At 41.2% G+C, this 24,108-nt stretch overlaps 1 protein-coding gene across 1 annotated transcript; it reads left to right on the top strand.

Moving 5' to 3' along the window:
- Positions 1-319: 319 nt before the first annotated feature.
- On the top strand, positions 320-14,464 carry PARP15 (poly(ADP-ribose) polymerase family member 15). The gene is made up of 5 exons (XM_010367613.2): positions 320-380; positions 4,813-5,016; positions 10,060-10,193; positions 12,975-13,149; positions 13,773-14,464. Exons 1-5 carry the CDS (start codon positions 320-322, stop codon positions 14,060-14,062), a joined length of 864 nt encoding a protein of 287 aa, XP_010365915.2. The 3' UTR covers positions 14,063-14,464.
- The last annotated feature ends 9,644 nt before the right edge of the window (positions 14,465-24,108 follow it).

Here is a 24,108-nt window from a genome sequence, read left to right on the forward strand (position 1 = left end):
GAGATTACAGGCATGGGCCGCTGAGCCCACCCCTTTCTTGTTTATGTTCCCTAAGTATCTTTCCAAGTTTGGTCCTTAACTTCATCGTTTTCTCACTCTTCATTTTTTCCACTTGGGGGATTCATTTGCTCTCGTACCTGGTAATATTTCTGCACTGACTCTCAAATCAGCATTTCTCGTTCTCTCCAGGATCTCCTCTGGGGAAGTTTTCTGTTACTAGAAACTTCATTACGTCAGAATCCAAACTCATGATCCTCCCTTGAAAACAGACACTCCTCTTGAGCTCTCAGGCTTTCTCGTTTCCTTCTTCAGTGGTGCCATGACGCTCCCAGCTACCCTGGCCTGCCATCCTTGCTTTGTTGTGTCCCCAGATCCCCACAGTCAGCAAGTTCTGCTGAATCTTCTTCCAGAGAGTTGTTGAGTTCCAGCCTTTCTTTTCGTTTCCAAACCCTTCAGACCTCCCCCATCTGGTTTACTTCAATGTCTCCCATTCGGCTCCTCATTCATGCGTTCGTTGAATTGAAATGCCGTTACCCAGGCTCTGTGTGAGGCACTGGGGAGAAAATCATGAGTAAGATGCAGTCACTCCCCACGAGCAACAAGCTCAGGTTTGTCCTGCTCACAGTTTCTAGGAATGCTTTCCTCATCTCTATCGTATCATCCAGTCATTTGCTCTTCTTAGTTGACAGTGATACTGGTCACTCACTCCCTGATTCATTCATATCCATGTCCCCTGTCACTCTCATGCAAGTGAGGGCTTCTTCCTTGGGAAGTATTAATAGTATGTAGCCACAGATTACCATTAATCTAAGAGAGTTTTTCAGCAATTAAATTTCTGATTTTAGAGCCACCACCATCATTTTAGCTCAACTCTGTAGACTTCCTTCTTCCCAGATTAAAACAGAATGCTCCTGCAGGTATCCCAGGCCCCTTTCGTATAACCCCCAGGGCACCCTCCAAAGTTTGCAGTACATTCTTCCTGGCTTCCCCACTGCCCTTATTAACACCTATAACCTTTAGTTATAACCTTTTGTTATCAGTGGTAATGAGGGCAATAGGGAAGCCAGGGGGAACGTGCTGCAAGCATTTTGTTACCACTTTTTGTTCCTTTTGTTCATTCATTTCTCCCCATCTGGAGCCTCTCCCACACCATCTGGCAAATTACAGCTCTCACAAACCCAAATTGTTTTGTTGCCATCACCTAAGGCAAGCACTCTGCTACTTGGCACTGGGCAAACAGAATGGAGTAAGCTCTGGCCCCTCTAGGAGTTCGTGATTTTGGAACAGATGCAAGACATAGTAACCGAGAATGATACCCAATGCAGAGATCACATGGTGTGATCAGCCACATAATGGGAAGGTTTGCAACTGGGCAGGTGGAATGAACCTGTCAAGGGACTGCATACAGAAAGAGAAGAGGGCTGAAACCAGAACAGTGGAAAATGCCCAAAGGTAGATTGTGGTGGGGAAAGGGCAGAAAAATCAGCAAAAGGACCAACTAGTAATCCTAAGTGTTGGAGGAGGGTAAGTGCAAAATCCCAGAGGAGGAAGTGGGAGGCCATGAAATGCTTGTGCCAGGCCTCTTTGACTGTGAATACATTGTGAGATCCTCAAAAGGGAAGGACTAGATCTTTATGTCTTCTCTGCCCTGTGTTGAGTGAAGAATCATTGCCCTTTAAATTTTGTTGAATGGAGGAATGAATAACAGGTGATTTTGATGATGCCTCCAGACGTGCTCATGGATTTTCTCTTCCCCATTGATTTCAACGAACATTTTTGAAATGTTTCTCAGGCCTGGCACAGGGGCTCACGCCTGTAATCCTAGCACTTTGGGAGGCTGAGGAGGGTGGATCACTTGATTGCTTGAGGTCAGGAGTTCGAGACCAGCCTGGCCAACATGGTGAAACCCTGTCTCTACTAAAAATAGAAAAATTAGCCAGGCGTGGTGGCAGGCAACTGTAGTCCCAGCTACTCAGGAGGCTGAGGCAGGAGAATTGCTTGAACTAGGAAGCAGAGGTTGCAGTGAGCTGAAATTGCACCATTGCACTCCAGCATGGGTAACAAAGTGAGCCTCCATCTCAAAAAAAAAAAAAAAGAAAGACGGAAAGAAAAAAGAAATGTTTGCCAGGCACAATCTATTTTGAGTACCACTAAACTCCCATGAAGTAGCTGGAATAGCTATATTAATTTTAGTAGTAATATTAATAATTGCTAAGATTTGTTGAGTCCTTACTACATGTTCTAGGTGTTTTATATGTCAAAGCTCATGTATTCATTACAGTAACCTTATATAGGGTGATCAATTCTTTTGAGTTTTCCCAGGACTTTTCTGGTTTTAACACTGAAAGTCCCGTGTTGCAGGCAGCCTCTCTGCTCTGGGGAAACTGGGAGGGTTGGTCTTGGTACCTATGACACGGAAACTATTAGCAAAGACAAGTTTATTGTGAAGATAATGAAGCTTAAGTTATTGGACTTCACTTGCAAAGGATTTTTAACAGACCCTAAGAGAAGCCCTAATAATGTCTTCACCTGGTTATATGACTTAGTAAAATTTAAAAAGTAGGATATTTTAACCATCATAAATTAAGACCACTGTTTCTCCCCACTTTGACGTCTCATACTTCCCCTTGCACTGGGTGATGTTGGGGTGGCTATGAACATTTACACGATATAGCTAAGGAAAGTTGCCTTAGGAATACAATTTTCAGCATTTTAAAAGATATACTTTGTTGTGATTTCTTTTCTGATTCTAAATATTCGCTGTTATACATAATTACATACTTATTCTTTTTCTGAGATATATAAATTTCAAAACCTGGATCCATCCTAAACTCTGTGTCCCCATTTTGTAGATGAGAAACTTCAGGTAGGTTCAACCTAACAACAGAGCTAGGTTCAAAGCCATGCAGCCTGGTCCCAAATCCTGCACAATTTTTACCATTACATTTTTTTTGTTTTTTTGTTTGCTTGCTTGTTCGCTTTTTACTATTACATGGTTTTTTTTTTTTTTTTTTTTTTTTTTACCATTATATTCTTACTTACTGTATTCTTAGCTACCATATTCTTATCTCAGTAACCTATTACCTTATATTATTACTCCCAATTTCTAGTTGAGCAAACTGAAGTATTCAGATGCTGTAGGTTGAGTGTGTCTCTCCAAAATTCATATGTTGAAGTCCTAACCCTGGTACCTCAGATTTAGAGGTAGGGTTTTTTTTGTTTGTTTGTTTTTTGTTTTTTATTTGTTTGTTGTTGTTTTTTGAGACAGAGTCTCACTCTGTCACCCAGGCTGGAGTTCAGTGGCACTATCTTGGCTCACTGCAACCTCCACCTCCCCGGTTCAAGTGATTCTCCTACCTCAGCCTCCTGAGTATCTGGGATTACAGGTGCCCGCCACCATGCCCACCTAATTTTTGTATTTTTAGTAGTGACAGAATTTCACCATATTGGCAAGTCCGGTCTCGAATTCCTGACCTGAATTGATCTGCTGGCCTTGGCCTCCCAAAGTGCTGGGATTACAGGCGTGAGCACCTAGTCTGGAGAGAGGGTCTTTAAAGAGCTAATTAAGTTAAAATGAGGCCATTAAGGTGGACCCTAAACCAATATGACTAATGTCCTTTTAAGAAGAGGACATTAGGATACTGCCAGGTATGGAAGGAAGAACACGTGAAGACACAGAGAGAAGACAGCCATCTACAGGTCAACCTTGCTGATACCTTGGCCTCAGTCTTCTAGCCTCCAGGATTATGAGAACATCAGTTTCTCTTGCTTAAGCCACCAGTCCATGGCTTTTTATACCGCAGCCCTAGCTAACTTCAAGAGGGATCAAATGACTTACTGAAGATCAGACAGCTAGTAAGTAGTGGAGCCAGGACATAAACTCAGCTCTTCTGCGTCCAGATCACATGTTCTTATTTCTGCACTGCCAATGCCCATCAGCCAAAGATCACCAGGAACACACACTATGGGGAGCTCTGCAGCATCTCAGTAGGAGAGTGTTAGAAATAACGTAATGGATTTGGGCTTGTTTTAGGTGATTTTGTGGCAGTCTCAAGTAAGTGGGGCTTTTCTCTGGATCAGAGACTTTGAGGAAACAGACATAATTCTATGATTGTCTCATCTAGAAGGAAGGAGGATGCACTCTGGCTAAATGTATGATTGGTAATGCAGCAGCTGTCACTGTTTTTTTATTTTTATTTTTTGAGACGGAGTCTTGTTCTGTCGCCCAGGCTGGAATGCAGTGGCATGATCTTGGCTCACTGCAAGCTCTGCCTCCCAGGTTCACACCATTCTCCTGCCTCAGCCTCCCGAGTAGCTGGGACTACCGGCGCCCACCACCACACCTGGCTAATTTTTTGTATTTTTAGTAGAGACGGGGTTTCACCATGTTAGCCAGGATGGTTTCAATCTCCTGACCTTGTGATCCTCCGACCTCAGCCTCCCAAAGTGCTGGGATTACAGAAGTGAGCCACCACGGCTGGCCTAGCAGCTGTCACTCTTATTAGTCAAAATGGGGGATGTTTGGCCATCTCTGTGATTTGGACAGGGTTCATGTTTTTGTCTATGATAAGACATAATTATGGAGTAGTCTTGTTTTTGTGTTAATTCATCACGGTCAGAGTGGTTACATGGATGATATACTATGAAATTGTTTGTATTCAGCTAAAGAACATCAACTAGCTGTGAGTGTCAGATCAGTTCCTGGCTGTCAGGGGTTTTCCTGTTTCTCAGCACTGAGAACTGCATGTGCCAAATTTCATCATATTACCAACATCAGCTGAAATTTCTTCTTTGTCATTAAATTTTTTTCAGGAAATGCCGGAAAAAATCCAATCACAGTTGCTGATAACATAATCGATGCTATTGTAGACTTCTCATTGCAGCGTTCCACCCCATCATTAAAAACCGTTAAAGTTGTCATCTTTCAACCTAAGCTGCTAAATGTATTCTACGACAGCATGAAAAGAGACCTCTCCGCATCACCGAACTTTCAATCTGCATTCTCCATGACTACATGTAAGATGTTCACTTTTTAAAAATCACCTAGCTGGCTCTGATAATCACTTAGAAAATGTTTAGGTGTGAATGTACACTGAGTTTATAGTTTTCTATTTGTTTTAGGACTTTTCAGATAACTTTTTATGATCCATGGGAAAGTACAAAAATTAGAGAACACAACCTCCTGTCAACTGATTATTTTCCTGAGAGGCAAAATCATGCCTGGGAAACAGGAATGGCAAATAAACAGGAAGAGAATGGAAGTGAGGAAGCAGAAAGAGGGAGGAGGCTTTGCAAATTCTAGCCAGTGGTCTAGCCAATATTCATTGATTGGTTGGTATTGACCCTCATTGCCTCTTGGAGCTGTGAACTTGCTGATTAATATTGGTCTGCTAATCATCCATCTATAGACATGTTAGCCTGGAATAGAATCAGATGTAAGAAGGGAGTGGCTAGGGTCAGCTGGTTGTACTACATCACAAGTAGCCAGACAGTTCCCAGATCCCCAGTTGCTACTCTGTAAGGTTTGTTTATACTTTAAGTATTTGTACCAACCTCTTCCTCTGATTTCGTTTTCCCCTATTTTGTGGCATTGTACTGCTATTAAAATAACTAGGATTGCAGCCTCCTCTTGCAATCACTATTTGCACCCATTTGGAGCACTAACCCTTAAAGCGCTGTGGGTTTTGCTAGTGATAAGGCACATGTGCCATCAGCAGCCTCCCTAAACTGAGAATTATTGTCTGCTGCTGTCAGGAGGAATGTCAGTTCTCTCTACATTTATTTCCTGACAAGTATTCTCCTCAGCGTGCTACAACACACAATACATGTAGGACACACACAATAAAAACATGAAAATAATAGTTGGATTTGTAAAGGTTCTTGCAGTAGCAAATAACAGAAAATCCAACTTACGCTGGCTTAAGCAAAAAGCAGAATTCAATAACTCATGTTATTACAAAACCCACACATTCCTGGCTTCAGGTATAGTTTGGTCCACGTGCTCATAATAATATCATCTAGACCCTGAGTTTCTTCATCTCTCATTCTCTTCTCAGCTGTGTTGTCTTTTTCCTCGGGCTTCGTATGGTGAAAGATGGCTGCTAGCAACTTTAGGCCCACATCCTTCCACAGTCAGTTTCAAGAGGAAAGAGTGTATCCAGTGGAGATATACACTTATCCAGGAACATGATGCCAGGGAACAGAGGTCTTTTAAGCGCTGAGAGTCTTTCTGATTGGACCATTTTAGGTTATCATTGCAGGCAGGGAACCAGAATTACACTGATTGGCCAAGCCAGAGTCACATGCTCCACACTTCAGCTAGGCAGGGTCACCATTCAAAGCAATGGGGAATAGCTGTTCCCCAGAGGAAATTCAGAAAGCTTTTACCAGAAGATGAGAAAAGGATACTGGGCATTTAAAAATAGTATGTACCTACTACAGTATCTAGGGATATATAAACTAACATTTTTTCCCTTTGGTCCTTGTAGATGAAAATTTTTATTTAAATGTAAGAACAGTAAATTAGTCATTATCAGTAAAGTAAAAGATAAAGTTTAACTGGTTCATCACTCTTTGCTTTCATCAAGATTTTAAACAGACTTACAAATTTAAAAAACAAAACAGTGAAGTTGAAGAGAGAAGCAAACAAAAAAACTGAGTAAAATGAGCAGACAACTGACCCTCTGAGACAGCAGGATTGTCAGTGCAGTGAAAGACTGATTTCAACCTGAACTTCTGGCACCCGAGGCAAAAACAAACCACAATAAAACTGCATTACGTCATCTTTGTTGTTAGAGAAAAGGAATAATACAGATGAAATATCAGATAAAAGGAAGTTTGTTGGCTCAGATAAACTGGAATTTTAGTAAGGATTTAACATATAGCCCTTCTTCAAAAAGAACTTAAAGAGGATAGCTTTGAGATTCATTTGTGCAGATGATACACAATTACTTTTCAAATGTATGTTAAAGCTATGTATTGAGTCCAGAGGTTATTTATTGAGCACCAACTGTATATCAGATATTAGAAATATAGATTTGGGAAGTCACGTGAGTAGGTGGGATTGAAGCCCTTAAGTGTGATTGCCTTATCCATGAGAATAAACAGTGAGGAGAGGAAGACTGGGGGCAGAGCCAGGGATCTGGTTTGTTTGTTTGTTTGTTTTTGAGACTGAATCTCACTATGTTGCCCAGGCTGGAGTGCAGTGGTATAATCTTGGCTCACTGCAACCTCTGCCTCCCAGGTTCAAGCAATTCTCTTGCCTCAGCCTCCTGAGTAGCTGGGATTACAGGCATTTTAGTAAAGATGGGGTTTCACCATGTTGGCCAGGCTGGTCTGGAACTACTGACCTCAAGTGATCCACCTGTCGGCCTCCCAATGTGCTGAGATTACAGGCATGAGCCAACATGCTCGGCTGGGATCTTGGTTTTTAATCCCGTCCCCACAGGTGAGGGCATTTATCCTGAACCACCAGGAATTTGAAAGTAGAGCTTATCTTTTAAAACAGTGGTCCCCAACCTTTTTGGCCCCAGGGACCAGTTTCATGTAAGACAAGTTTTCCATGGACTGGATTATGAAGGGGGATGGTTTCAGGATGATCCAAGTGCGTTACATTTATTGTCCACTTTATTTTTATTATTATTACATTGTAATGTATGATGAAATAATTATAAAACTTACCACAATGTAGAATCAGTGGGAGCCCTGAGCTTGTTTTCCTACAACTGGACAGTCCCATCTGGGGGTGATGGGAGACAGTGACAGATCATCAGGCATTAGATTCTCACTAGGAGTGCACAATCTAGATCCCTCGCATGCACAGTTCACAACAGGGATTGAGCTCCTATGAGAATCTAATGCTGCCGCTGATCTGACAGAAGACGGCGGTAATGTGAATGATAGGGAGCAGCTATAAATACAGATGAAGCTTTGCTCTCTTGCCTGCGGCTCACCTCCTGCGTGCGGCCTGCTTCCTAACAGGTTACAGACCAGTGCTAATCTGTGGCCTGGGATTTGGGGACCCCTGTTTTAAAAAACACTAATCTTTTCAAAGAGCTGTATGGGAAAAGGGCTCAGGAAAATGCCTAGCACATGGAAACACTTTCTAAAGAGTATTTATCATGATATTTCTGTGAAGCCCTGGGCTGCAAGTTAACAGTGCTCCTTACTTTGGTAATGACCTTCCATGTGATGCTGGGTGAGTATTCCTGAGACTCTGTTTTCTCTCCTCTAAATGGTCTAGCCAAAGTCATCTTTTGTACATAGAAGACGGAGTAGGTTGGTGTGGCTTAAGGGTATGATTTAAATGTGTTTCCTCTCAAGAAAAGACCTTTGGCTTTATGCTTTATTCCCTGATAATATACAAATACCAGCTGGGCACTGTGGCTCATGCCTGTAATCCCAACACTTCAGAAGGCCAAGGCAGGAGGATTGCTTCAGCCCAGGAGTTTGAGACCAGGCTGGGCAACATGGCAGAACCTCATCTCTACAAAAAAAAAAAAAAAAAATAGCAAGGCATGTGCCTGTAGTCGCACCTACTAGAGAAGCTGAGGCAGAAAGATTGCCTGAGCCTAGGAGGTCAAGGCTGCAGTGATCCATGATTGTGCCACTGCACTCAAGACTGGATAACAGAGTGAGACTCTATCTCAAAATAATAATAATAATTAATAATAATATGCAAATACCTCTGGGATGTAAAAAATATCAAGCTTAATTGGTTTCTAAGAATAATAACCCTATGTTTACAAAGGACTTGGCATTCCCTAAAGCACTTTCAGACTCCTTACTACATTTTAACTTTGCAACAATCCTGTGAGGTGGTAGATAGAGCTCACAGGATCTATCTTATAATTCCCATTACACAGATGAGAAAATAAAAACTCACCCAGAAGTGATGTTATACGTGTTCAATGTCATATGGCTGGTCACAGGCTGAGGCTGATCTGGTCTTCTGATTCCAAGTCCTGATAGCTTCCTGCTCTCCAACCTCAGGGCATGAAAGGAATAGAGGGCCCCAAAAAAACCTTCACCTCCTTACTTCCCAGGCTTGCCTGCTATATTCGGGGGAAAGGAAGCAGCAGATCCAAAAGGACTGTAAGGCCTTGGGTTACAAAGGATTAGGCAGAAAGATCCTGAAGGAGACGGACAGTGGGGGAAAGGAAGGAATGTAGCTTTCAGAAACCACACACCTTATTGGTGGGAAACTGCCAGAATGACTTTAAAAATGGAGTTTGAAAAGAGCTTACTGATTAGGGTTAGATGCCTCCCTGTGTCATGAGAACTTACCCCGGCTGGACTTGCTCAACAGGAAGACAGTGCCCTGGATCCCTCTCTCAGGCCGGGTATATCTTTCACTAAAAAGGAGTAAATTGTGGCTTTGTTTGTAAGGAAGTAATCCTTTGGTTTTTACGTATGGTGGTGTGTCTCTAATGCAGGGTGTCCATGTTCACACTAGTCCTGCTATCTTAGCAAGTTGATGTCTAGCCTTGGTGTTTTAGAAGTTCCAGGAAGCCCTTGAAAAGCAAAGGAAACCCGGGCATGATCACCTTATGGGAAAGCATTCTCTTAGCACATCTGCTATTTTCTTTACATGGTGCTTTCTCTGCTTGGTGTATAAGATGGGGTACAGAACAATATGCTTTAAATATCTTTAGCAGGGTAATCATTTTCAAAACAATAGAAGAGAACTACATTAAATAATACTGATAAAAGCAAAAGCACCTAGAAATTAACATTCATGTTTACATATTAGTTTCTTACAAAATTAATTCCATAGAACTCTCTGGGAAAATTACAATTTCAAGCTACAGTGGATCTAAGTTTATCTAAATATTTTAGCTAGAGCATTAATGAATATATTGTGCGTCATATTGATGTCAGACCGTTCACTTCATCTGGGTTTACTCAACTGAGGATAATAGAAGAAGCAACTGTGAAATGTGTAACTTCTAGTTTAAAGACCAGGTTTGGATGACGAGAGACAAGAGCATAGGAGGTGCCCTGATTTTCAGAGGTCTTTGGAAATGAATGTTGTATTTTGACCAAATGCCGACTTTCCAGATAATCTTCCTGAACACTGGACTGACATGAATCATCAGCTGTTTTGCATGGTCCAGATAGACCCAGGACAACCAGAATATAATACCATAAAGGACACGTTCACCCAAACTTGTTCTTCCTACACAATAGAGAAGGTAATACTGTGTTAAAATTTACTGTTTAAAGATGTTGATGAATTAACATAAAAGCTATCTCTTTTTAAATAACACCTTTCCTTCCTTTGTACCTTACTATGTTTAACTGGTATTAGACTTACTCAAGCTCCATAGACTTCAAATCTCATGGTTTACTCATTAGCAGTAATGAAGGAGATTCCAAGTCACATGTGTATGTTAGGATGCTTTCAGTTGCAAGTCACAAGCCAACTCACTGAAGCTGATTAAACAAGGAGAACTGTGTCAGAAATTAATGGAAAGTCCTGAAGTAGGATGGACTTTGGAGAAGTCTGATCCAGCGGCTTGATGGTGTCCTGGATCCAGTTGCTCTAGCTTTGCTGTCTTCAGTGTCAGCTATGTGTTAAGGCTGGACTCTCTTTGTGGTTGTTGGATGGCTGCTGGCAGCAATTAGAGGATCTCTGCTTTCTCATTCACAACCCATAGAAGACAGCTCTGTCCTGTCCTGCAGTTACTGGACAAGAATCCCAACCACTGCAACTATCTCCGTGTCTAGGGAATACCCTGTTCTGGTTGGCTTGGGCCTGAGCTATCAAATCCCATCAATGTGTGATCCATATTGAAATCCTGATCAGTTTAACTCAATTAGACTCCATCCTAGAACTATAAGTAGGGCCAATCCCACTCAAACCAGAAGTTGCTGATGAGGTAGAATGTATGTTTAGAAGATTACCACAATTCCCACTGTGCTGCATAAAAACATTAGTCAGTAAACTATAGGAGGTCATTATCATACCATGTGTATCAGAACAGGGTGTGGCTTCCTAGTAATTTAAAATCTTGTTGGCGCTTCCATAGAAGTGTACTTACCTCTTGGAGCACTTATAAAGTGGTACTTTGTAACTATGCACTTACATTACAGCACTTACAAGGTACTTTGATAACCTTTCACATGCCTGGCTCCCTGACTAGACAGTGAGCTGCTTAAGGTAGGAGTTGCATCTTGTTCATTTCTTCATTCTTAGTACCTAGGAAGCTGTCTAGCACATAGTAGGACACAATATGTATTGAGTAAACTTGATTGAATGAATGAGCTTAATTCCTGAGAAAGGCGAACCAGGAGATAGGGACATCCTGCAGAAAGGACAGAATTTAAAGGAGGAGATGCCTCATCGTGTTAAAAGCTGTTGGAAGTACAGTCCTAGACCTCTGAATCCATGGGTTCTGCATCCATGATTTCAACCAACCTCGGATGGAAAGTGTGGTGAGGCCTATCGGACGGTTGAGTGTACTGAATGTGTACAGATTTTTTCTTTTTTTTTTTTTCAGACTTTTTCTTCTTGTCATTATTCCCTAAACAATATAACGACTATTTACATAGCATTTGTTAATACATTATATGAAGCAATATAAGAAATCTAGAGATGATTGAAAGTATATGGAAGGATTGTGTAGATTATATATTAATACAAATACAGTACTATGTCATTTTATATCAGGGACTTGAGCATCCTCAGATTTTGGTATCTGCAGTGGTCCTGGAACCAATCCTTCATGGTGATTGAGGGATGACTGTACAAGATGTGCAAGAACCTCATTTCAATTGTGTTTACCCAGTATCTGTGACTTTCTTGGCTCATACTTCTTTTGAAAACCCCCAACTTTGGATTAATTCCATAACCTACCTTCTCTCCTGCTGCTCCTAGATGAAATCCTTACTAATTCATGATCCCCAGCCTCAGCTGGACCCTCCAGGCTGCCTGTGCTTCCTCCAGTCACCCCCTCACACATTCCCCATTGTAAACCTTCATTTCTCTCCTGGAGGCCTCCGCTACTTTCAGCAGAACATCTTTCCTACCTACTTTTATGGCTTGGATTCTCATCAACAGCTGCCCAGTTACCCACTCCATTCTTCTTGAACCTCTCTTCTTCCTCTGTTTCCAGAACATCATCGTTTCAGATTTCCTCCTCCTTCCCCAGTCACAGGTTATCTGGAACCCTTTCTTATAACTTCATAGCTCCGTGTGTGTTCTCCTGACCATCCCTTATCACTCTGTGGGGTAGTGGTTAGTTTTCTTGCCTTGCCCCTGCCCCCGTGCCATTAGACTGACTGTTTCATGAAGGCAGAGACTCAACACAAGCTTGATTCATAGAGATGTTCAGTAGGTGATGGCTGAATGGATGTTAACTCCGTTTCCTAGGAGGAAGGAGAGCCAGTAGAGAATGATATTTTGAAAAGAAGTGAAAGAAGAACAGAGTTTTAAGGAGGGGATGGTTCATGGTTTGAAATGCTATTCAGAGGTCTAGAAAAAAATAGTCTTAAGATTAGTCAATTATGAGGTGATTTGTGACCATAATTGGAGCAATAACAGAAAGAATTGTTATGAGGAGAAGCCACATGAAATGAGTTGGAAGATGAGAAGGAGTTAAGGAAATGGCTATTGAATAACTACACATTTTTGAGTAGGTGTTTGAATGTCAGTGAATCTCCAGGAATTCCAGGCAAAACATATTGGTAATCATTTTGATATAAACTATAAATTACGTTATTTAAAATATATACTAACAAGCACTATGACAAAGCATAGATACTAATAGACACTTTTAGCCCATCTTTCTCTAAAGGCAGAAAGCTGCCTACTCTCTGAATGTGCTGTCTACTTGTATTCTCTTCTCCTTTTCCTTCACCAACTCCTCTTCCTCTTCCTTCTTTTTCATATTGCTTCTTTTAAATCCACAACAAGTGCAATACACTGAGCCCCAAGGGCATTTCTGAAATATTTTGTCTTTTGTCACCTGCAGATTGAGAGGATACAGAATGCATTTCTCTGGCAGAGCTATCAGGTAAAGAAAAGGCAAATGGATATCAAGAATGACCATATGAATAATGAGAGACTCCTCTTCCATGGGACAGATGCAGACTCAGTGCCATGTGTCAATCAGCATGGCTTTAATCGAAGTTATGCTGGGAAGAATGGTAAGGAAGCGAGTAATCTGGCTGATCAGAATGAGGCAAACGATAGTTTCAGACTTTTCATACCCAAGCATTGTAGAACCATGGTTGGCAGCCATATTATCACTGTCAGAATAGAGCTCGCTGTCTTTCACTGTAAAGGAGACTGGCAACCTTCTGAGGGAAGATTGAGCAAATTTTAGAAATGAAGAAAAGTAACTTTAATGTGCAGTTTTTGTGGTGGGGGGAGGAGGCTTTTTTTTTTTTTTTAGACGGTCTCATTCTGTCACCCAAACTGGAGTGCAGTGGCAAGATCATGGCTCACTGCAGCCTTGATCTCTTGAGCTCAAATGATGCCCCCACCTCAGTCCCCTGAGTAGCTGGGATTACGGGCATACACCACTATGCCTGGCCAATAATTTTGTTTTATTTTTATAGAGAAGGGGTCTCATAATGTTAGCCAGGCTGGTCTTGAACTCCTGGCCTTAAGCAATCCTGCCTCAGCCTCCTAAAGTGTTGGGATTACAGGCATGAGCCAACACACCTGGCTAGAACTGCATTTAGAAAACAATTTTGTCAGATTGGGCATGGTTCTACATATTGTGTAATTTTATCTTCTTAGGAAGGCTTTGTCTTTCTCTTTCCAGCTGTATTCTATGGAAAAGGAACCTATTTTGCTGTGGATGCCAGTTATTCTGCCAATGACACCTACTCCAAGCCGGACAGCAATGGGAGAAAGCACATGTATGTTGTGCGAGTACTTACCGGAGTCTTCACACAGGGACGTGCAGGATTAGTTACCCCTCCACCCAAGAATCCTCACAATCCCACAGATCTCTTTGACTCAGTGACAGACAATACACAATCTCCAAAGCTATTTGTGATATTCTTTGATAATCAGGCTTACCCAGAATATCTCATAACTTTCACGCGTTAAAAATATTTTTATCGCAGCACACCAACATGGCACAAGTATACATATGTAACAAACCTGCACGTTATGCACATGTACCCTAGAACTTAAAGTATAATTAAAAAAAAAAAAGAAAAGAAAAAAAATTTTTATCATTAAACAGATGATTTAAGTAATCTGTGAGAACAACATGCAATCTTTGTCTTTGCTTTTGGCCTGTTTAAGCAGACAAAAGTTTCCCTTTTAGGTGCTAAAATGCTGAAAATTACCTTTTTAAAATGCTCTATTGCTGCAATTTGTAGCATACCTTTTTTTCTCAGCAAATTGATGGGTGGAAGCTAAGAAATGTATGGTAAATGTCACAGTTAGAGCTAGAGCTATTTACAGACACCAAATCTGTAGGAGAATAAAAAGCACATTATTCTTTTTCTATCAGAAAAGAAACAAGATACATCACCTTAAAGCCCAGATGACACTGTTCTACTTGGAACATGTTAAGACATCGAATGTGGCGGGTTAAACTGTACTGCTTAAGTGGAGAGGCTACTGTTATGCATCTGTAACAGCTGGGGATTTTGCCTTATTAAGAAAAACCTGTCGATAGTTCAGCTGAAATGACTGGACCACAGAATATTAACTCTGTTATGGAACAAATCATAACAGATTTTACCTGTTAACATTTCAGGTAAAAATGTGTAAAAAAATTACCCCCAATTTTAGTGACTTAATCCTACACAGTCTTTGTGGGTCTGGAGTTCAGGTATGGCCTACCTGGTCATTCTGCTAGAGTCTAAAGTTACAGACAAGATGTCAGGGGATATGGTCATTTGAAGGCTTGTCTGGGCTGGAGGTCTGTTTCCAAGGTGAATCACTCACAGGTATTGGCAGTCCTCAGTTCCTCTCCTCACAGGCCTCTCCACAGGCTGCTTGAGTGTCCTCATGACACAAGAGCTGGCTTACTCCAGAGTGAGCAACTCAAGAGAGAGCAAGGCAGAAGCTACCAAGTCTTATATGATTAAAGTCATACACCATCTTTTCCGCAGTATCCTATTGATTATTTGGATCATCTTGTTCAACCTGGGAGGGAATTGCACAAGAACATGAATACACACTGGCAAGGATCATTGGGGGCCAACTTGGAAGCTGTGTGAATGAGCAAATGAATGCACAGATAGAATGTTAGCAGCAAAAATGATGCTAGAGGTCACCTACCCCACTGTCCTCTTGTCTTTCTTCCCCAACCCTCCCCTGTTCCCAGGCAAGAAGCCCTCTAGCCTCTGCTTGATCACTTTCAGCACTCAACATCTTGAGGAAACCGATTCCACTGTGGGACAGTGTTAATTAGTGGAAAACTCTTTTTTTCAAAAGTTGAAATCAGTTCCTCTATGTCTATTACCTGCTGATCACTGTCCAGACTTCTGGAGGACACAGAACAAGTTTTATTCCTCTCACTGATGGTAGCCTTTCAGATCCATCCCTTCCCTCCAGTATATTAGAGTTATGTAAATTCTTAAAATGCCTAGCAGTTTATTTATCCTGAAGCATCACTTTTGAGAGTTACAGACATTTAAGAAGTATTTACATTATCATAAATAAATTATATGTGCATTTAAAGAGGACAGAAGAGTATAAAGAAAAATATCTCACCAAACTCACTCATAATTCCAGCACTAAGGGAAAACCACTGCCAATTTCTCATGTTCTCCCTTCCAGTTTCTTCTCTGTCCAAATTCAACAAAGTCAAAATCACATTTTGTTCAGTCACGAATCATATAATATTATTTCTACCATTTTTCATTTAACATTACAAGTTGTTCTCCTGTGTTGTTATTTTTTCTGTACACATAATTTTAATGGCAGAGTTATATGCTTTATATCTTTTCCCTATTTTATGTATATAGAATTATAAAATTTTTAAAAATGTAATCATTTATAGTTTAATAATCAGTTTTATTTTGCAGTGTATCATTTTAATCATGTCATTAAATATTTTACATATTATTTTTAATGGTTGCATAGTATTTCGTTGTCTGTTTCTACCTACATGTCGTGTCAAAATAAGGTACCTATATTTCTTGATAAATATGAGGTTAGAATATGAGATGCAAAGATCCTAATCTACCTTCAACAAGACAGTCAAAATGCTCTGTTGCTGCAATTTGTAACATACCTGAAGGAAATACAGTCCCAGAGAACAAAGTAAGGTTAAGTAATGCAGTTACTGCCTAGGACTTGTCTCTCAATACCAGTGCAGAATTCTAGTGAGCCATGTTAGAACAAGAAAGGACTCCTAGCCTGGGCAAATAGGGAGACCCCATCTCTACAAAAATAAAAAAAAAATTAGCCCAGCATGGTGGCACATGCCTGTGGTCCCAGCTACTCAGGAGGCTGAGGTGGGAGATTGCTTGGACCCAGAGGTCAAGGCTACAGTGAGCTATAATCCTGCCACTGCACTCCAGCCTGGGTCACAGAGCAAAACCCTATCTCAAAAAAAAAAAAAAAAAAAAAAAAAAAAAAAAAAAAAAAAAAAGACTCTTTTACTTAGGTTAGGTGGACTCTTATTTACAATGTCCACTGCTGACTTTTTGCCTCCTCCAATATTGTTACTCACGGATGTTGTTCCCCAGTTTATTTTGCTGTAACCTTACATCAGGAGTAAGACACAGAAGTCTGGAGTACAGTATACCCATGTTATTAAAGTTGTGATGCTTTCTTGAAGAACAATGAACTAATCAATAATTATAGTTGTTTAGAAATTCTACCTTCCGTCAGTCTGAAGCTAAATTGTGTCTTTCCATCCTTCAAGCCAAGTGGGAAGTCCATCTCCTTCCCACTTGGCTTGATTTTTCCTCTCTATATGACTAGAATGGTCTCTACTTCTATCCTAAGAATTAACTGTTATCTAGCTTAGTATCAAAATTAGAAGTCTTGTCAAACTGCTAATTACTGAAGAAATCCATCTCTTTTCTCTGTATCTTCAGAGTTCAGGTAAATGGTACCTGATCGATCCAAGACCAGAGACCATGAGCTCTAATTCCGGACTGGCAGCCTTCTTTCACAGAAGCCTTTACGGTCTCAAATATCTTCTCTTATTGCTTTTCTTACCATTATTCTCCTTCTTGTTCCTTTTTTTTTTTTTTTTCCAGAGGAAATATTTTCATTTTTTTCTGCACCAATATTAGATAGCCACTCAAATTCCACATAGTATATATGGTAATGTATTAATTGAACACAAGGTTTACAAATTCATTTACAGTGTGGCGGGTTATCATAGGACTGGTGAGATCATTCATAGCTAGTATGATCAAATTCAATTTCTTCTGAGTACTTGACTAGAACAAATACAGTTTTTTTTTTGTAAACAAGCTTTATAGTAAATATGCTTTACAAGCTTAATTGATTAAATTATTCCATATCCTAGCTTTGGTCTTCACCACAATAGTAAACATAGGAAGGGAATCTTACAACTAAATTCAGAGTATGAATAACATAAAAGACCTTTGGCCCATTTCTCTTTGTTTACACTATTTTTGTGGTAACTAGGATATAAATATTCTCTAATTTTCTTTTCTTTATTTCACTGAGAAGGGCATTTTCTACACAGTATTTAATTCCCCTAAGTCTCTTGTTCCTAAAATTATCACTCTATAACTAAGACCTATCAGAGAAGTGATTGTGGCTTCCACAAAATCCAACCACCTCTTCAATCTGAGCCTTTCTTTTCATGTACTTAATGTATTCTTGTCTCTTCACACCTAGACCGCTCAACTCTCAACACCTTTTTCACATTCAATTTACTCAATTAGTACAATGCAAGATCAACCCTCCACCTAAACAGAAAAAAAATAATGAAAATGCTTCCTTTAGGTCTTTGTAGTTTATGGTGCTAGATGGAGCTCTTTTTTTTCATATTAACTCCACTAAAATTCCAATTAAAGTGCCCAAGATAAGGGAAGTACCAATACAAAAAGAACAACATAAAATTAACAAATCTGGGGTCAACAACAAAAACAAATTCAGTGTAAATACGGGATGGGGGGATAAAAACAAGAACCCAGAAAGTAAAAGTAGGAGTATTAGAATCTAGAACACATAATGATAAACATCATAGAGCAATAACTCACTTCTATTGTTTTTTGTTTTGTTTTTTGTTTTGAGATGGAGTCTCACTCTGTTGCCCAAGCTGGAGTGCAATGGTGCCATCTTGGCTCACTGCAACCTCCACCTCCTGGGTTCTAGTGATTCTCCTGCCTCAGCCTCCCAAGTAGCTGGGATTACAGGTGTTTACCACCACGCCTGGCTAATTTTTTTATTTTTAGCAGACTCAAGGTTTTACCATGGTGGCCAGTCTGGTCTTGAACTCCTGACCTCAGGTGATCTGCCTGCCTCAGCCTCCCAAAGTGCTGGGATTACAGGCTTGAGCCACTGTGCCACGCCTTGTTTTTTTCTTTTGAAACAGGGTCTCACTTTGTCACCCACGCCAGAGTGCAGTGGTGAACTCATGGCTCACTGCAGCCTTGATTTCACAGGCTCAAGTGATCCTCCCATCTTAGCCTCAAGCAATCCTCCCATCTCAGCCTCCCAAGTAGCTAGGATCACAGGCACGTGCCACCACACTGGAATAATTTTTTTTTTTTTTCAGTAGAGAAAAGGTCTCCCTATGTTCCCCAGAGTAGTGTCAAACTCCTTGGCTCCAGTGATCCTTCCACTTGGCCTCCCAAAGTGCTGGGATTACAGACATGAGCCACCACACCCAGCCAACAGAGCATTTTAATATATACAGTATCTCACTTCTCTCTGTAGCAGTCCTCTGAGGAAGGTACCCTTTGACGGAGGACGCTGATCCTCAAAGGGATCAGCTGACATGCCTCTCTCATTCAGCTAGTAAGTGGCAGTGCTGGGACTGGGTGTCAAATCTCTGAGAAAGATCGGAGTTGTTGACAGACTCCACACTGCATGAATGGAAGCAGAAAACAGTATACTGACTTAAAAAATGGTAAACCAACAAATAAAATGAAAAATGGCTGGGCACAGTGGCTCACGCCTGTAATGCCAGCACTTTGGGAGGCTGAGGTGGGTGGATCACGAGGTCAGGAGTTTGAGACCAGCCTGGCCAACATGGTAACACCCTGTCTCTCCTAAAAGTACAAAAACTACTTTTTTGTACTTTTGTGTTACAAAAGTGGTGGTGCGTGCCTATAATCCCAGCTACTCGTGAGTCTGAGGCAGGAGAATTGCTTGAACCTGGGAAGCAGAGGCTGCAGTGAGCTGAGATTGCACCACTGCACTCCAGCCTGGGAGACAGAGCAAGACTCCGTCTCAAAAAAAAAGAAAAAAAAATCACAACAAAAAACTGAAAAATGAAAGAGCACTAAATAGTCCTATCACAAGAAGTCAAGAAGGCTTAATTAACTCAGAAAACAGGGTATGCAAATTCAAAGTCCTAATCAAAGGGGTTTCTAAGTAAACACAACCAAAAGGCAGCTTGAAAAACCACAAGTCAAGAACATGAAAGAAAATTTCCTGGAATTGAAAAAAGAATATAGCTTTGGGGGAAAAAGGACACTTCATTCAATTAAGGGAGATTGCATAATAATCACATGCATTAGAATAACTTTTATCTTGTTACCTTAGATTATTCACCAGGAGCCCCCAAGTTTTAAAATATACTTAAAAATAATTTTTTTTTTCTTCGACACAGTCTCAATCTGTTGCCCAGGCTGCTGTGCAAGTGGTATGATCACAATCTCGCCTTACTCCAACCTTCAACTCTTGGGTTCAAGCAATTCTCCTGCTTCAGCTGCCTGAGTAGCTGGGATTACAGGCACTGGCTAATTTTTGTATTTTTAGTAGAGACGGGGACCAGGCTGGTCTCGAACTCCTGACCGCAAGTGATCCACCTGCCTCGGCCTCCCAAAGTGCTGGGATTACAGGCATGAGTCACTGTGCCCGGCCTAAAGTAAGTTTTGTTTGTTTCTTTGTTTGTTTGTTTTTTGAGACGGAGTCTCACTCTGTCACCCAGGCTGGAGTGCAGTGGTGCTATCTCTGCTCACCGCAACCTTGCTTCCTGGGTTCAAGGGATTCTCCTTCCTCCTAGCTGGGACTACATGGGCCCACCACCACACCCAGCAAATTTTTTTTTTTTTTTTTTTATCTTTAGTAGAAATGGGGTTTCACCATGTTGGCCAGGCTGGTCTTGAACTCCCGACCTGAAGTGATCCGCCTGCCTCGGCCTCCTAAAGTGCTGGGATTACAGGCGTGAGCCACTGCGCCCTGCCAGTAAGCTTTTAACTAAAGTTAAGTGATGTATGCTTTAGCTATAAACTAAATGGTTTCCTTGTGTGTCTACCTGCAAATGAAAAGTACTCCAGGGTGAGTCAAGGGAGAATGCTTTTCTCAGGGATATCTCTTAGTAATTGAGACAAGATACTCAGACATGTGTTTCTGTTGGATTGACTCTTTTTACTCTCTTTTCCCAGTTCTTTTTTCTCCCTCTCTCATACAAGGGAAGTGGGGCAGTAAGAAGGAACTGGAGATGGGAAGAGCATGGAGCTGGCTCTTCCCCGGAGAAGCCTTCTCACTTTGAAAGGCTCATGGGGGCCGGCCGTGGTGGGTCACACCTGTAATCCCAGCACTTTGGGAGGCTGAGGTCAGTGGATCATTTGAGGTCAGGAGCTTGAGACCAGCCTGGCCAACGTGGTGAAACCCTGCCTCTCAGCTACTTGGGAGGCTGAGGCAAGAGAATCGCTTGAACCTGGGAGGTGGAGGCTGCAGTGAGCCAAGATCAGCACCACTGCACTCCAGCATGGATGACAGGGCAAGACTCTGTCAAAGGAAGGAAGGAAGGAAGGAAGGAAGGAAGGAAGGAAGGAAGGAAGGAAGGAAGGAAGGAAGGAAGGCAGGCTGGCCAATGGGGCCAGGGTGAGATCCAGGGGAAAGGAGGCTTGGGCTGTGAGACTTGGCCATTTGGGCTCTTGGTTTCAGGGAAAAACTCTCTCTTCTTTGGATTCATCTTTCCACCATGTCGACCCTTCCTACATCATATGAAGACCTAGAGAACAAACTAGGCAGGCAAGGGGCCTACGGTTCAGGAAGCCACACAACCAAGAAACAGAACGGAGGACAACCCATTTGCTGAGATTGTTATTTGCTGCCAGACAATCCAGGGATTTGGGGGTCATCATTATCTTTCCATAGGTAATAAATATTAATTCAATGAACTAACAAAAGAGGTTGGTGTGCAAAGCAGATCGAGAGACAGTGTATTAATCTGCTAGGGCTGCCATAGCGAAACATCTCAGACTGCATGGCTTAAACAAGAGAAATCTATTTTTCTCATAGTTCTGAAGGCTGGAAGTGCAAGATCAAAATGTCATCAGGGTTTGGTTCTCCTGAGTCTTCTCTCCTTGACTTGCAGATGACCCTTCTTACTGCGTCCTCATGTGGCCTTTCCTCGGTGCTCACGTTCCTGGTGTCTCTCCGTTTCCTTCTAAGGATACTTGTTCTATCAAATTAGGGCCCCACCTTTGTGCCCACATTCAACCTTAAGTACCTTTTCAAAGGTTCTATCTCCACATACAGTTATATTGAAGGTTAGGTCTTCATTATACGAATTTTGGGGTAACGCAATTCAGTCCCTAACAGATTAAAAATTCAAGAGGTTAAGTACAGACAAAATTTAGAAATTAAAAAAAGAGAAGGAAGGAAAATTCATTTCAGAATATCAAGAGTTGGCACCATGTAGACCTGGCTTAGCATTAGGAAACTTGGAGGGGTCAGTCCTGACCTTAGAACTAATATAATGTGCTAACTGGGTAAACCTGGGCAAGCCACTTACACTCAGCCTCAATTCCTCATATTTAAATTGAAATAATAGACCAGGAGAGCTGGCTCATGCCTGCAATTCCAGCACTTTCGGAGAGGCAGGAGGATCACTTGAGGTCAAGAGTTCAAGACCAGACTGGCAAACATGGTGAAACTCCGTCTCTACTAACAATACAAAAATTAACCAGGTGTGGTGGCACATGCCTGTAGTCCCAGCTACTCGGGAGGCTAAGGCAGGAGAATTGCCTGAACCCAGGAGACAGAGGTTGCACTGAGCCAAGATCACACCACTGCACTCCAGTCTGGGCAACAGAGCAAGACTCTGTTTCAAAATAAATAAATAAATAAATAAATAAATAGAAATAATAACTTCCAGGGTTAAAGATTACACCAAAATGATAATGAAAAAACCATATTATTATTTTAAACTAAAAATTTGGAAGGGAAGTCATGAATAGCACAAATCATAGAGACAACCATAAATATGTTTGATTGCATTAACATTTTAAAAATTGAGGTTCAGGATTAAGATGCATCTAACTTTGCTTTCTCTAACCTAGGAAAACCACATTAATGGGATTTTAAAGGACACATATACCCTCCAGAACAGGGAGATAGAAGAGGAGATATAGCTAAGACATATTAGAAGCTAAAGGCAGATGGATCTGTAATAATGACTGCAGACTTACAACAGCTCAACTCTAAGTTGGCAAGCGGAGGGAAAGCTGAGAAACCACTCATTTACCTTTAAAAGTCTCAGAACTGAGAACGAGAGTGTCTCTGGAGCTAAGAGTAAAGCAGCAAAGCTAGGCAGGGGCTAAAATAAGAAAGATAGGATGAGAGCCATTGAAGAAACAGTTACATCCATAGATCTCTCTGCCCCTTCCTTGCCCAGAATAACTGCCTTTCTCCTACTCCAGGAGAAATCTGGAGGCTATTTCCTATAAAAAGTAAAATGAAGGGTCTCTGAGCAGGATATCAGGCACAGACAAAGCGTTGGGTACTATACCAAAAACAGGGGAATCAGAAGCCAAAAGCATACTAAATACTTAATCCTGAAATGACGGCCCTCCCCAAACTGCCTTCCGCCATTTGGCTCCCAGAACGGCAGCAGCCAGAAGTTTCCTCACCAAGCAAGAGATTGAAAATTTCTATACAAGTGGAAATTTTACCTAAAGAGAATGACGTTAGAAATTCATCAACACACAGGCCACCAAATCCTGTAGCGTGAAACTCAAAGTTGATAAGCCCCACTCACTAGCTCAGAATTCTCACTAGTTTTTTCAACTCTTGTGAAACAGACAACCAAGGTTTAACAGATATTGCAGGAAAATCTCTAACTCAGAATATAAAGCTACTTTTATTTAAAAAAAAAAAAAAAACTACAATCAGAAAGAAAATGCCATAAAAAGGGAACATTTAGGAAACAAGTAAGAGGCCTTAGACATAATAACAGAAATGAAAAAAAAGTATTGGAAGATAAAGTTAAGGAACTCTCAGAAAGTAGAGTAAAAAGGCATTGAAATGGAAAATAGAAAACAAAATATAAAATTAGAGGACCAGGCCAAGTGGTCCAACATCAGAAAGAGAGATCAGAAAACAGAGAGAAAAACAAAAATTAAATAAATAATTCAAGAAAACACCTCCAAACTAAAGAACACAAGTTTTCAGATTAAAGTTTGTACCTAGTGCTCAGCACAATGGAAAAAAACAATGCAGACCAACCCCAAAGTATACCGTGGGGAAATTTCAGAAACACAAAGGGAAAACTTCTAGAGGGAAGAAAAGAGAACAGGTTATCTACAGAGGATCAATAATCAGAATGGTTTCAGATTTCTTAGCACCAACACGAAGCTTAAAGACAATGGAGCAATGCTTTCAAAATTCCAGCAGAGGCCAGGCACCATGGCTCATAGCTGTAATCTCAGCACTTTGGGAGGCTGAGGCAGGAGCATCACATCACTTGAGTCCAGCCTAGGAGTTTGAGACCAGCCTGGGCAACAGAGTGAGACCTTATGTCTACAAAGATTTTTAAAATTAGCCAGGTGTGGTGGTGCATGCCTGTAGTCCTAGCTACTGGGAAGGCTGAGGCAGGAGGATTGGGGGTCGCTTGAGCCTGGGAGGTCAAGGCTGCATTGATGGTGCCACGGCACTCCAGCCTGGGCAACACAGTAAGACCCTGTCTCAAAAATAAAAAAAAATTCCAACAGGAAGATATTTCTAACTAAAACGATGGCAAGAGCCTT

This window comes from Rhinopithecus roxellana, chromosome 1, assembly GCF_007565055.1.
Source record: "Rhinopithecus roxellana isolate Shanxi Qingling chromosome 1, ASM756505v1, whole genome shotgun sequence".
NCBI classification, from domain to species: domain Eukaryota; kingdom Metazoa; phylum Chordata; class Mammalia; order Primates; family Cercopithecidae; genus Rhinopithecus; species Rhinopithecus roxellana.

What these genes read in the sequence shown, in the direction of transcription:
- PARP15 (XM_010367613.2), top strand. Translation starts at nt 320, where the DNA reads ATGACGCTCCCAGCTACCCTGGCCTGCCATCCTTGCTTTGTTGTGTCC. An exon ending in TGCATTCTCCATGACTACAT is followed by an intron (nt 5,017 to 10,059) that starts GTAAGATGTTCA and finishes CCGACTTTCCAG; the next exon opens with ATAATCTTCCTGAACACTGG. An exon ending in CTTCCTACACAATAGAGAAG is followed by an intron (nt 10,194 to 12,974) that starts GTAATACTGTGT and finishes TGTCACCTGCAG; the next exon opens with ATTGAGAGGATACAGAATGC.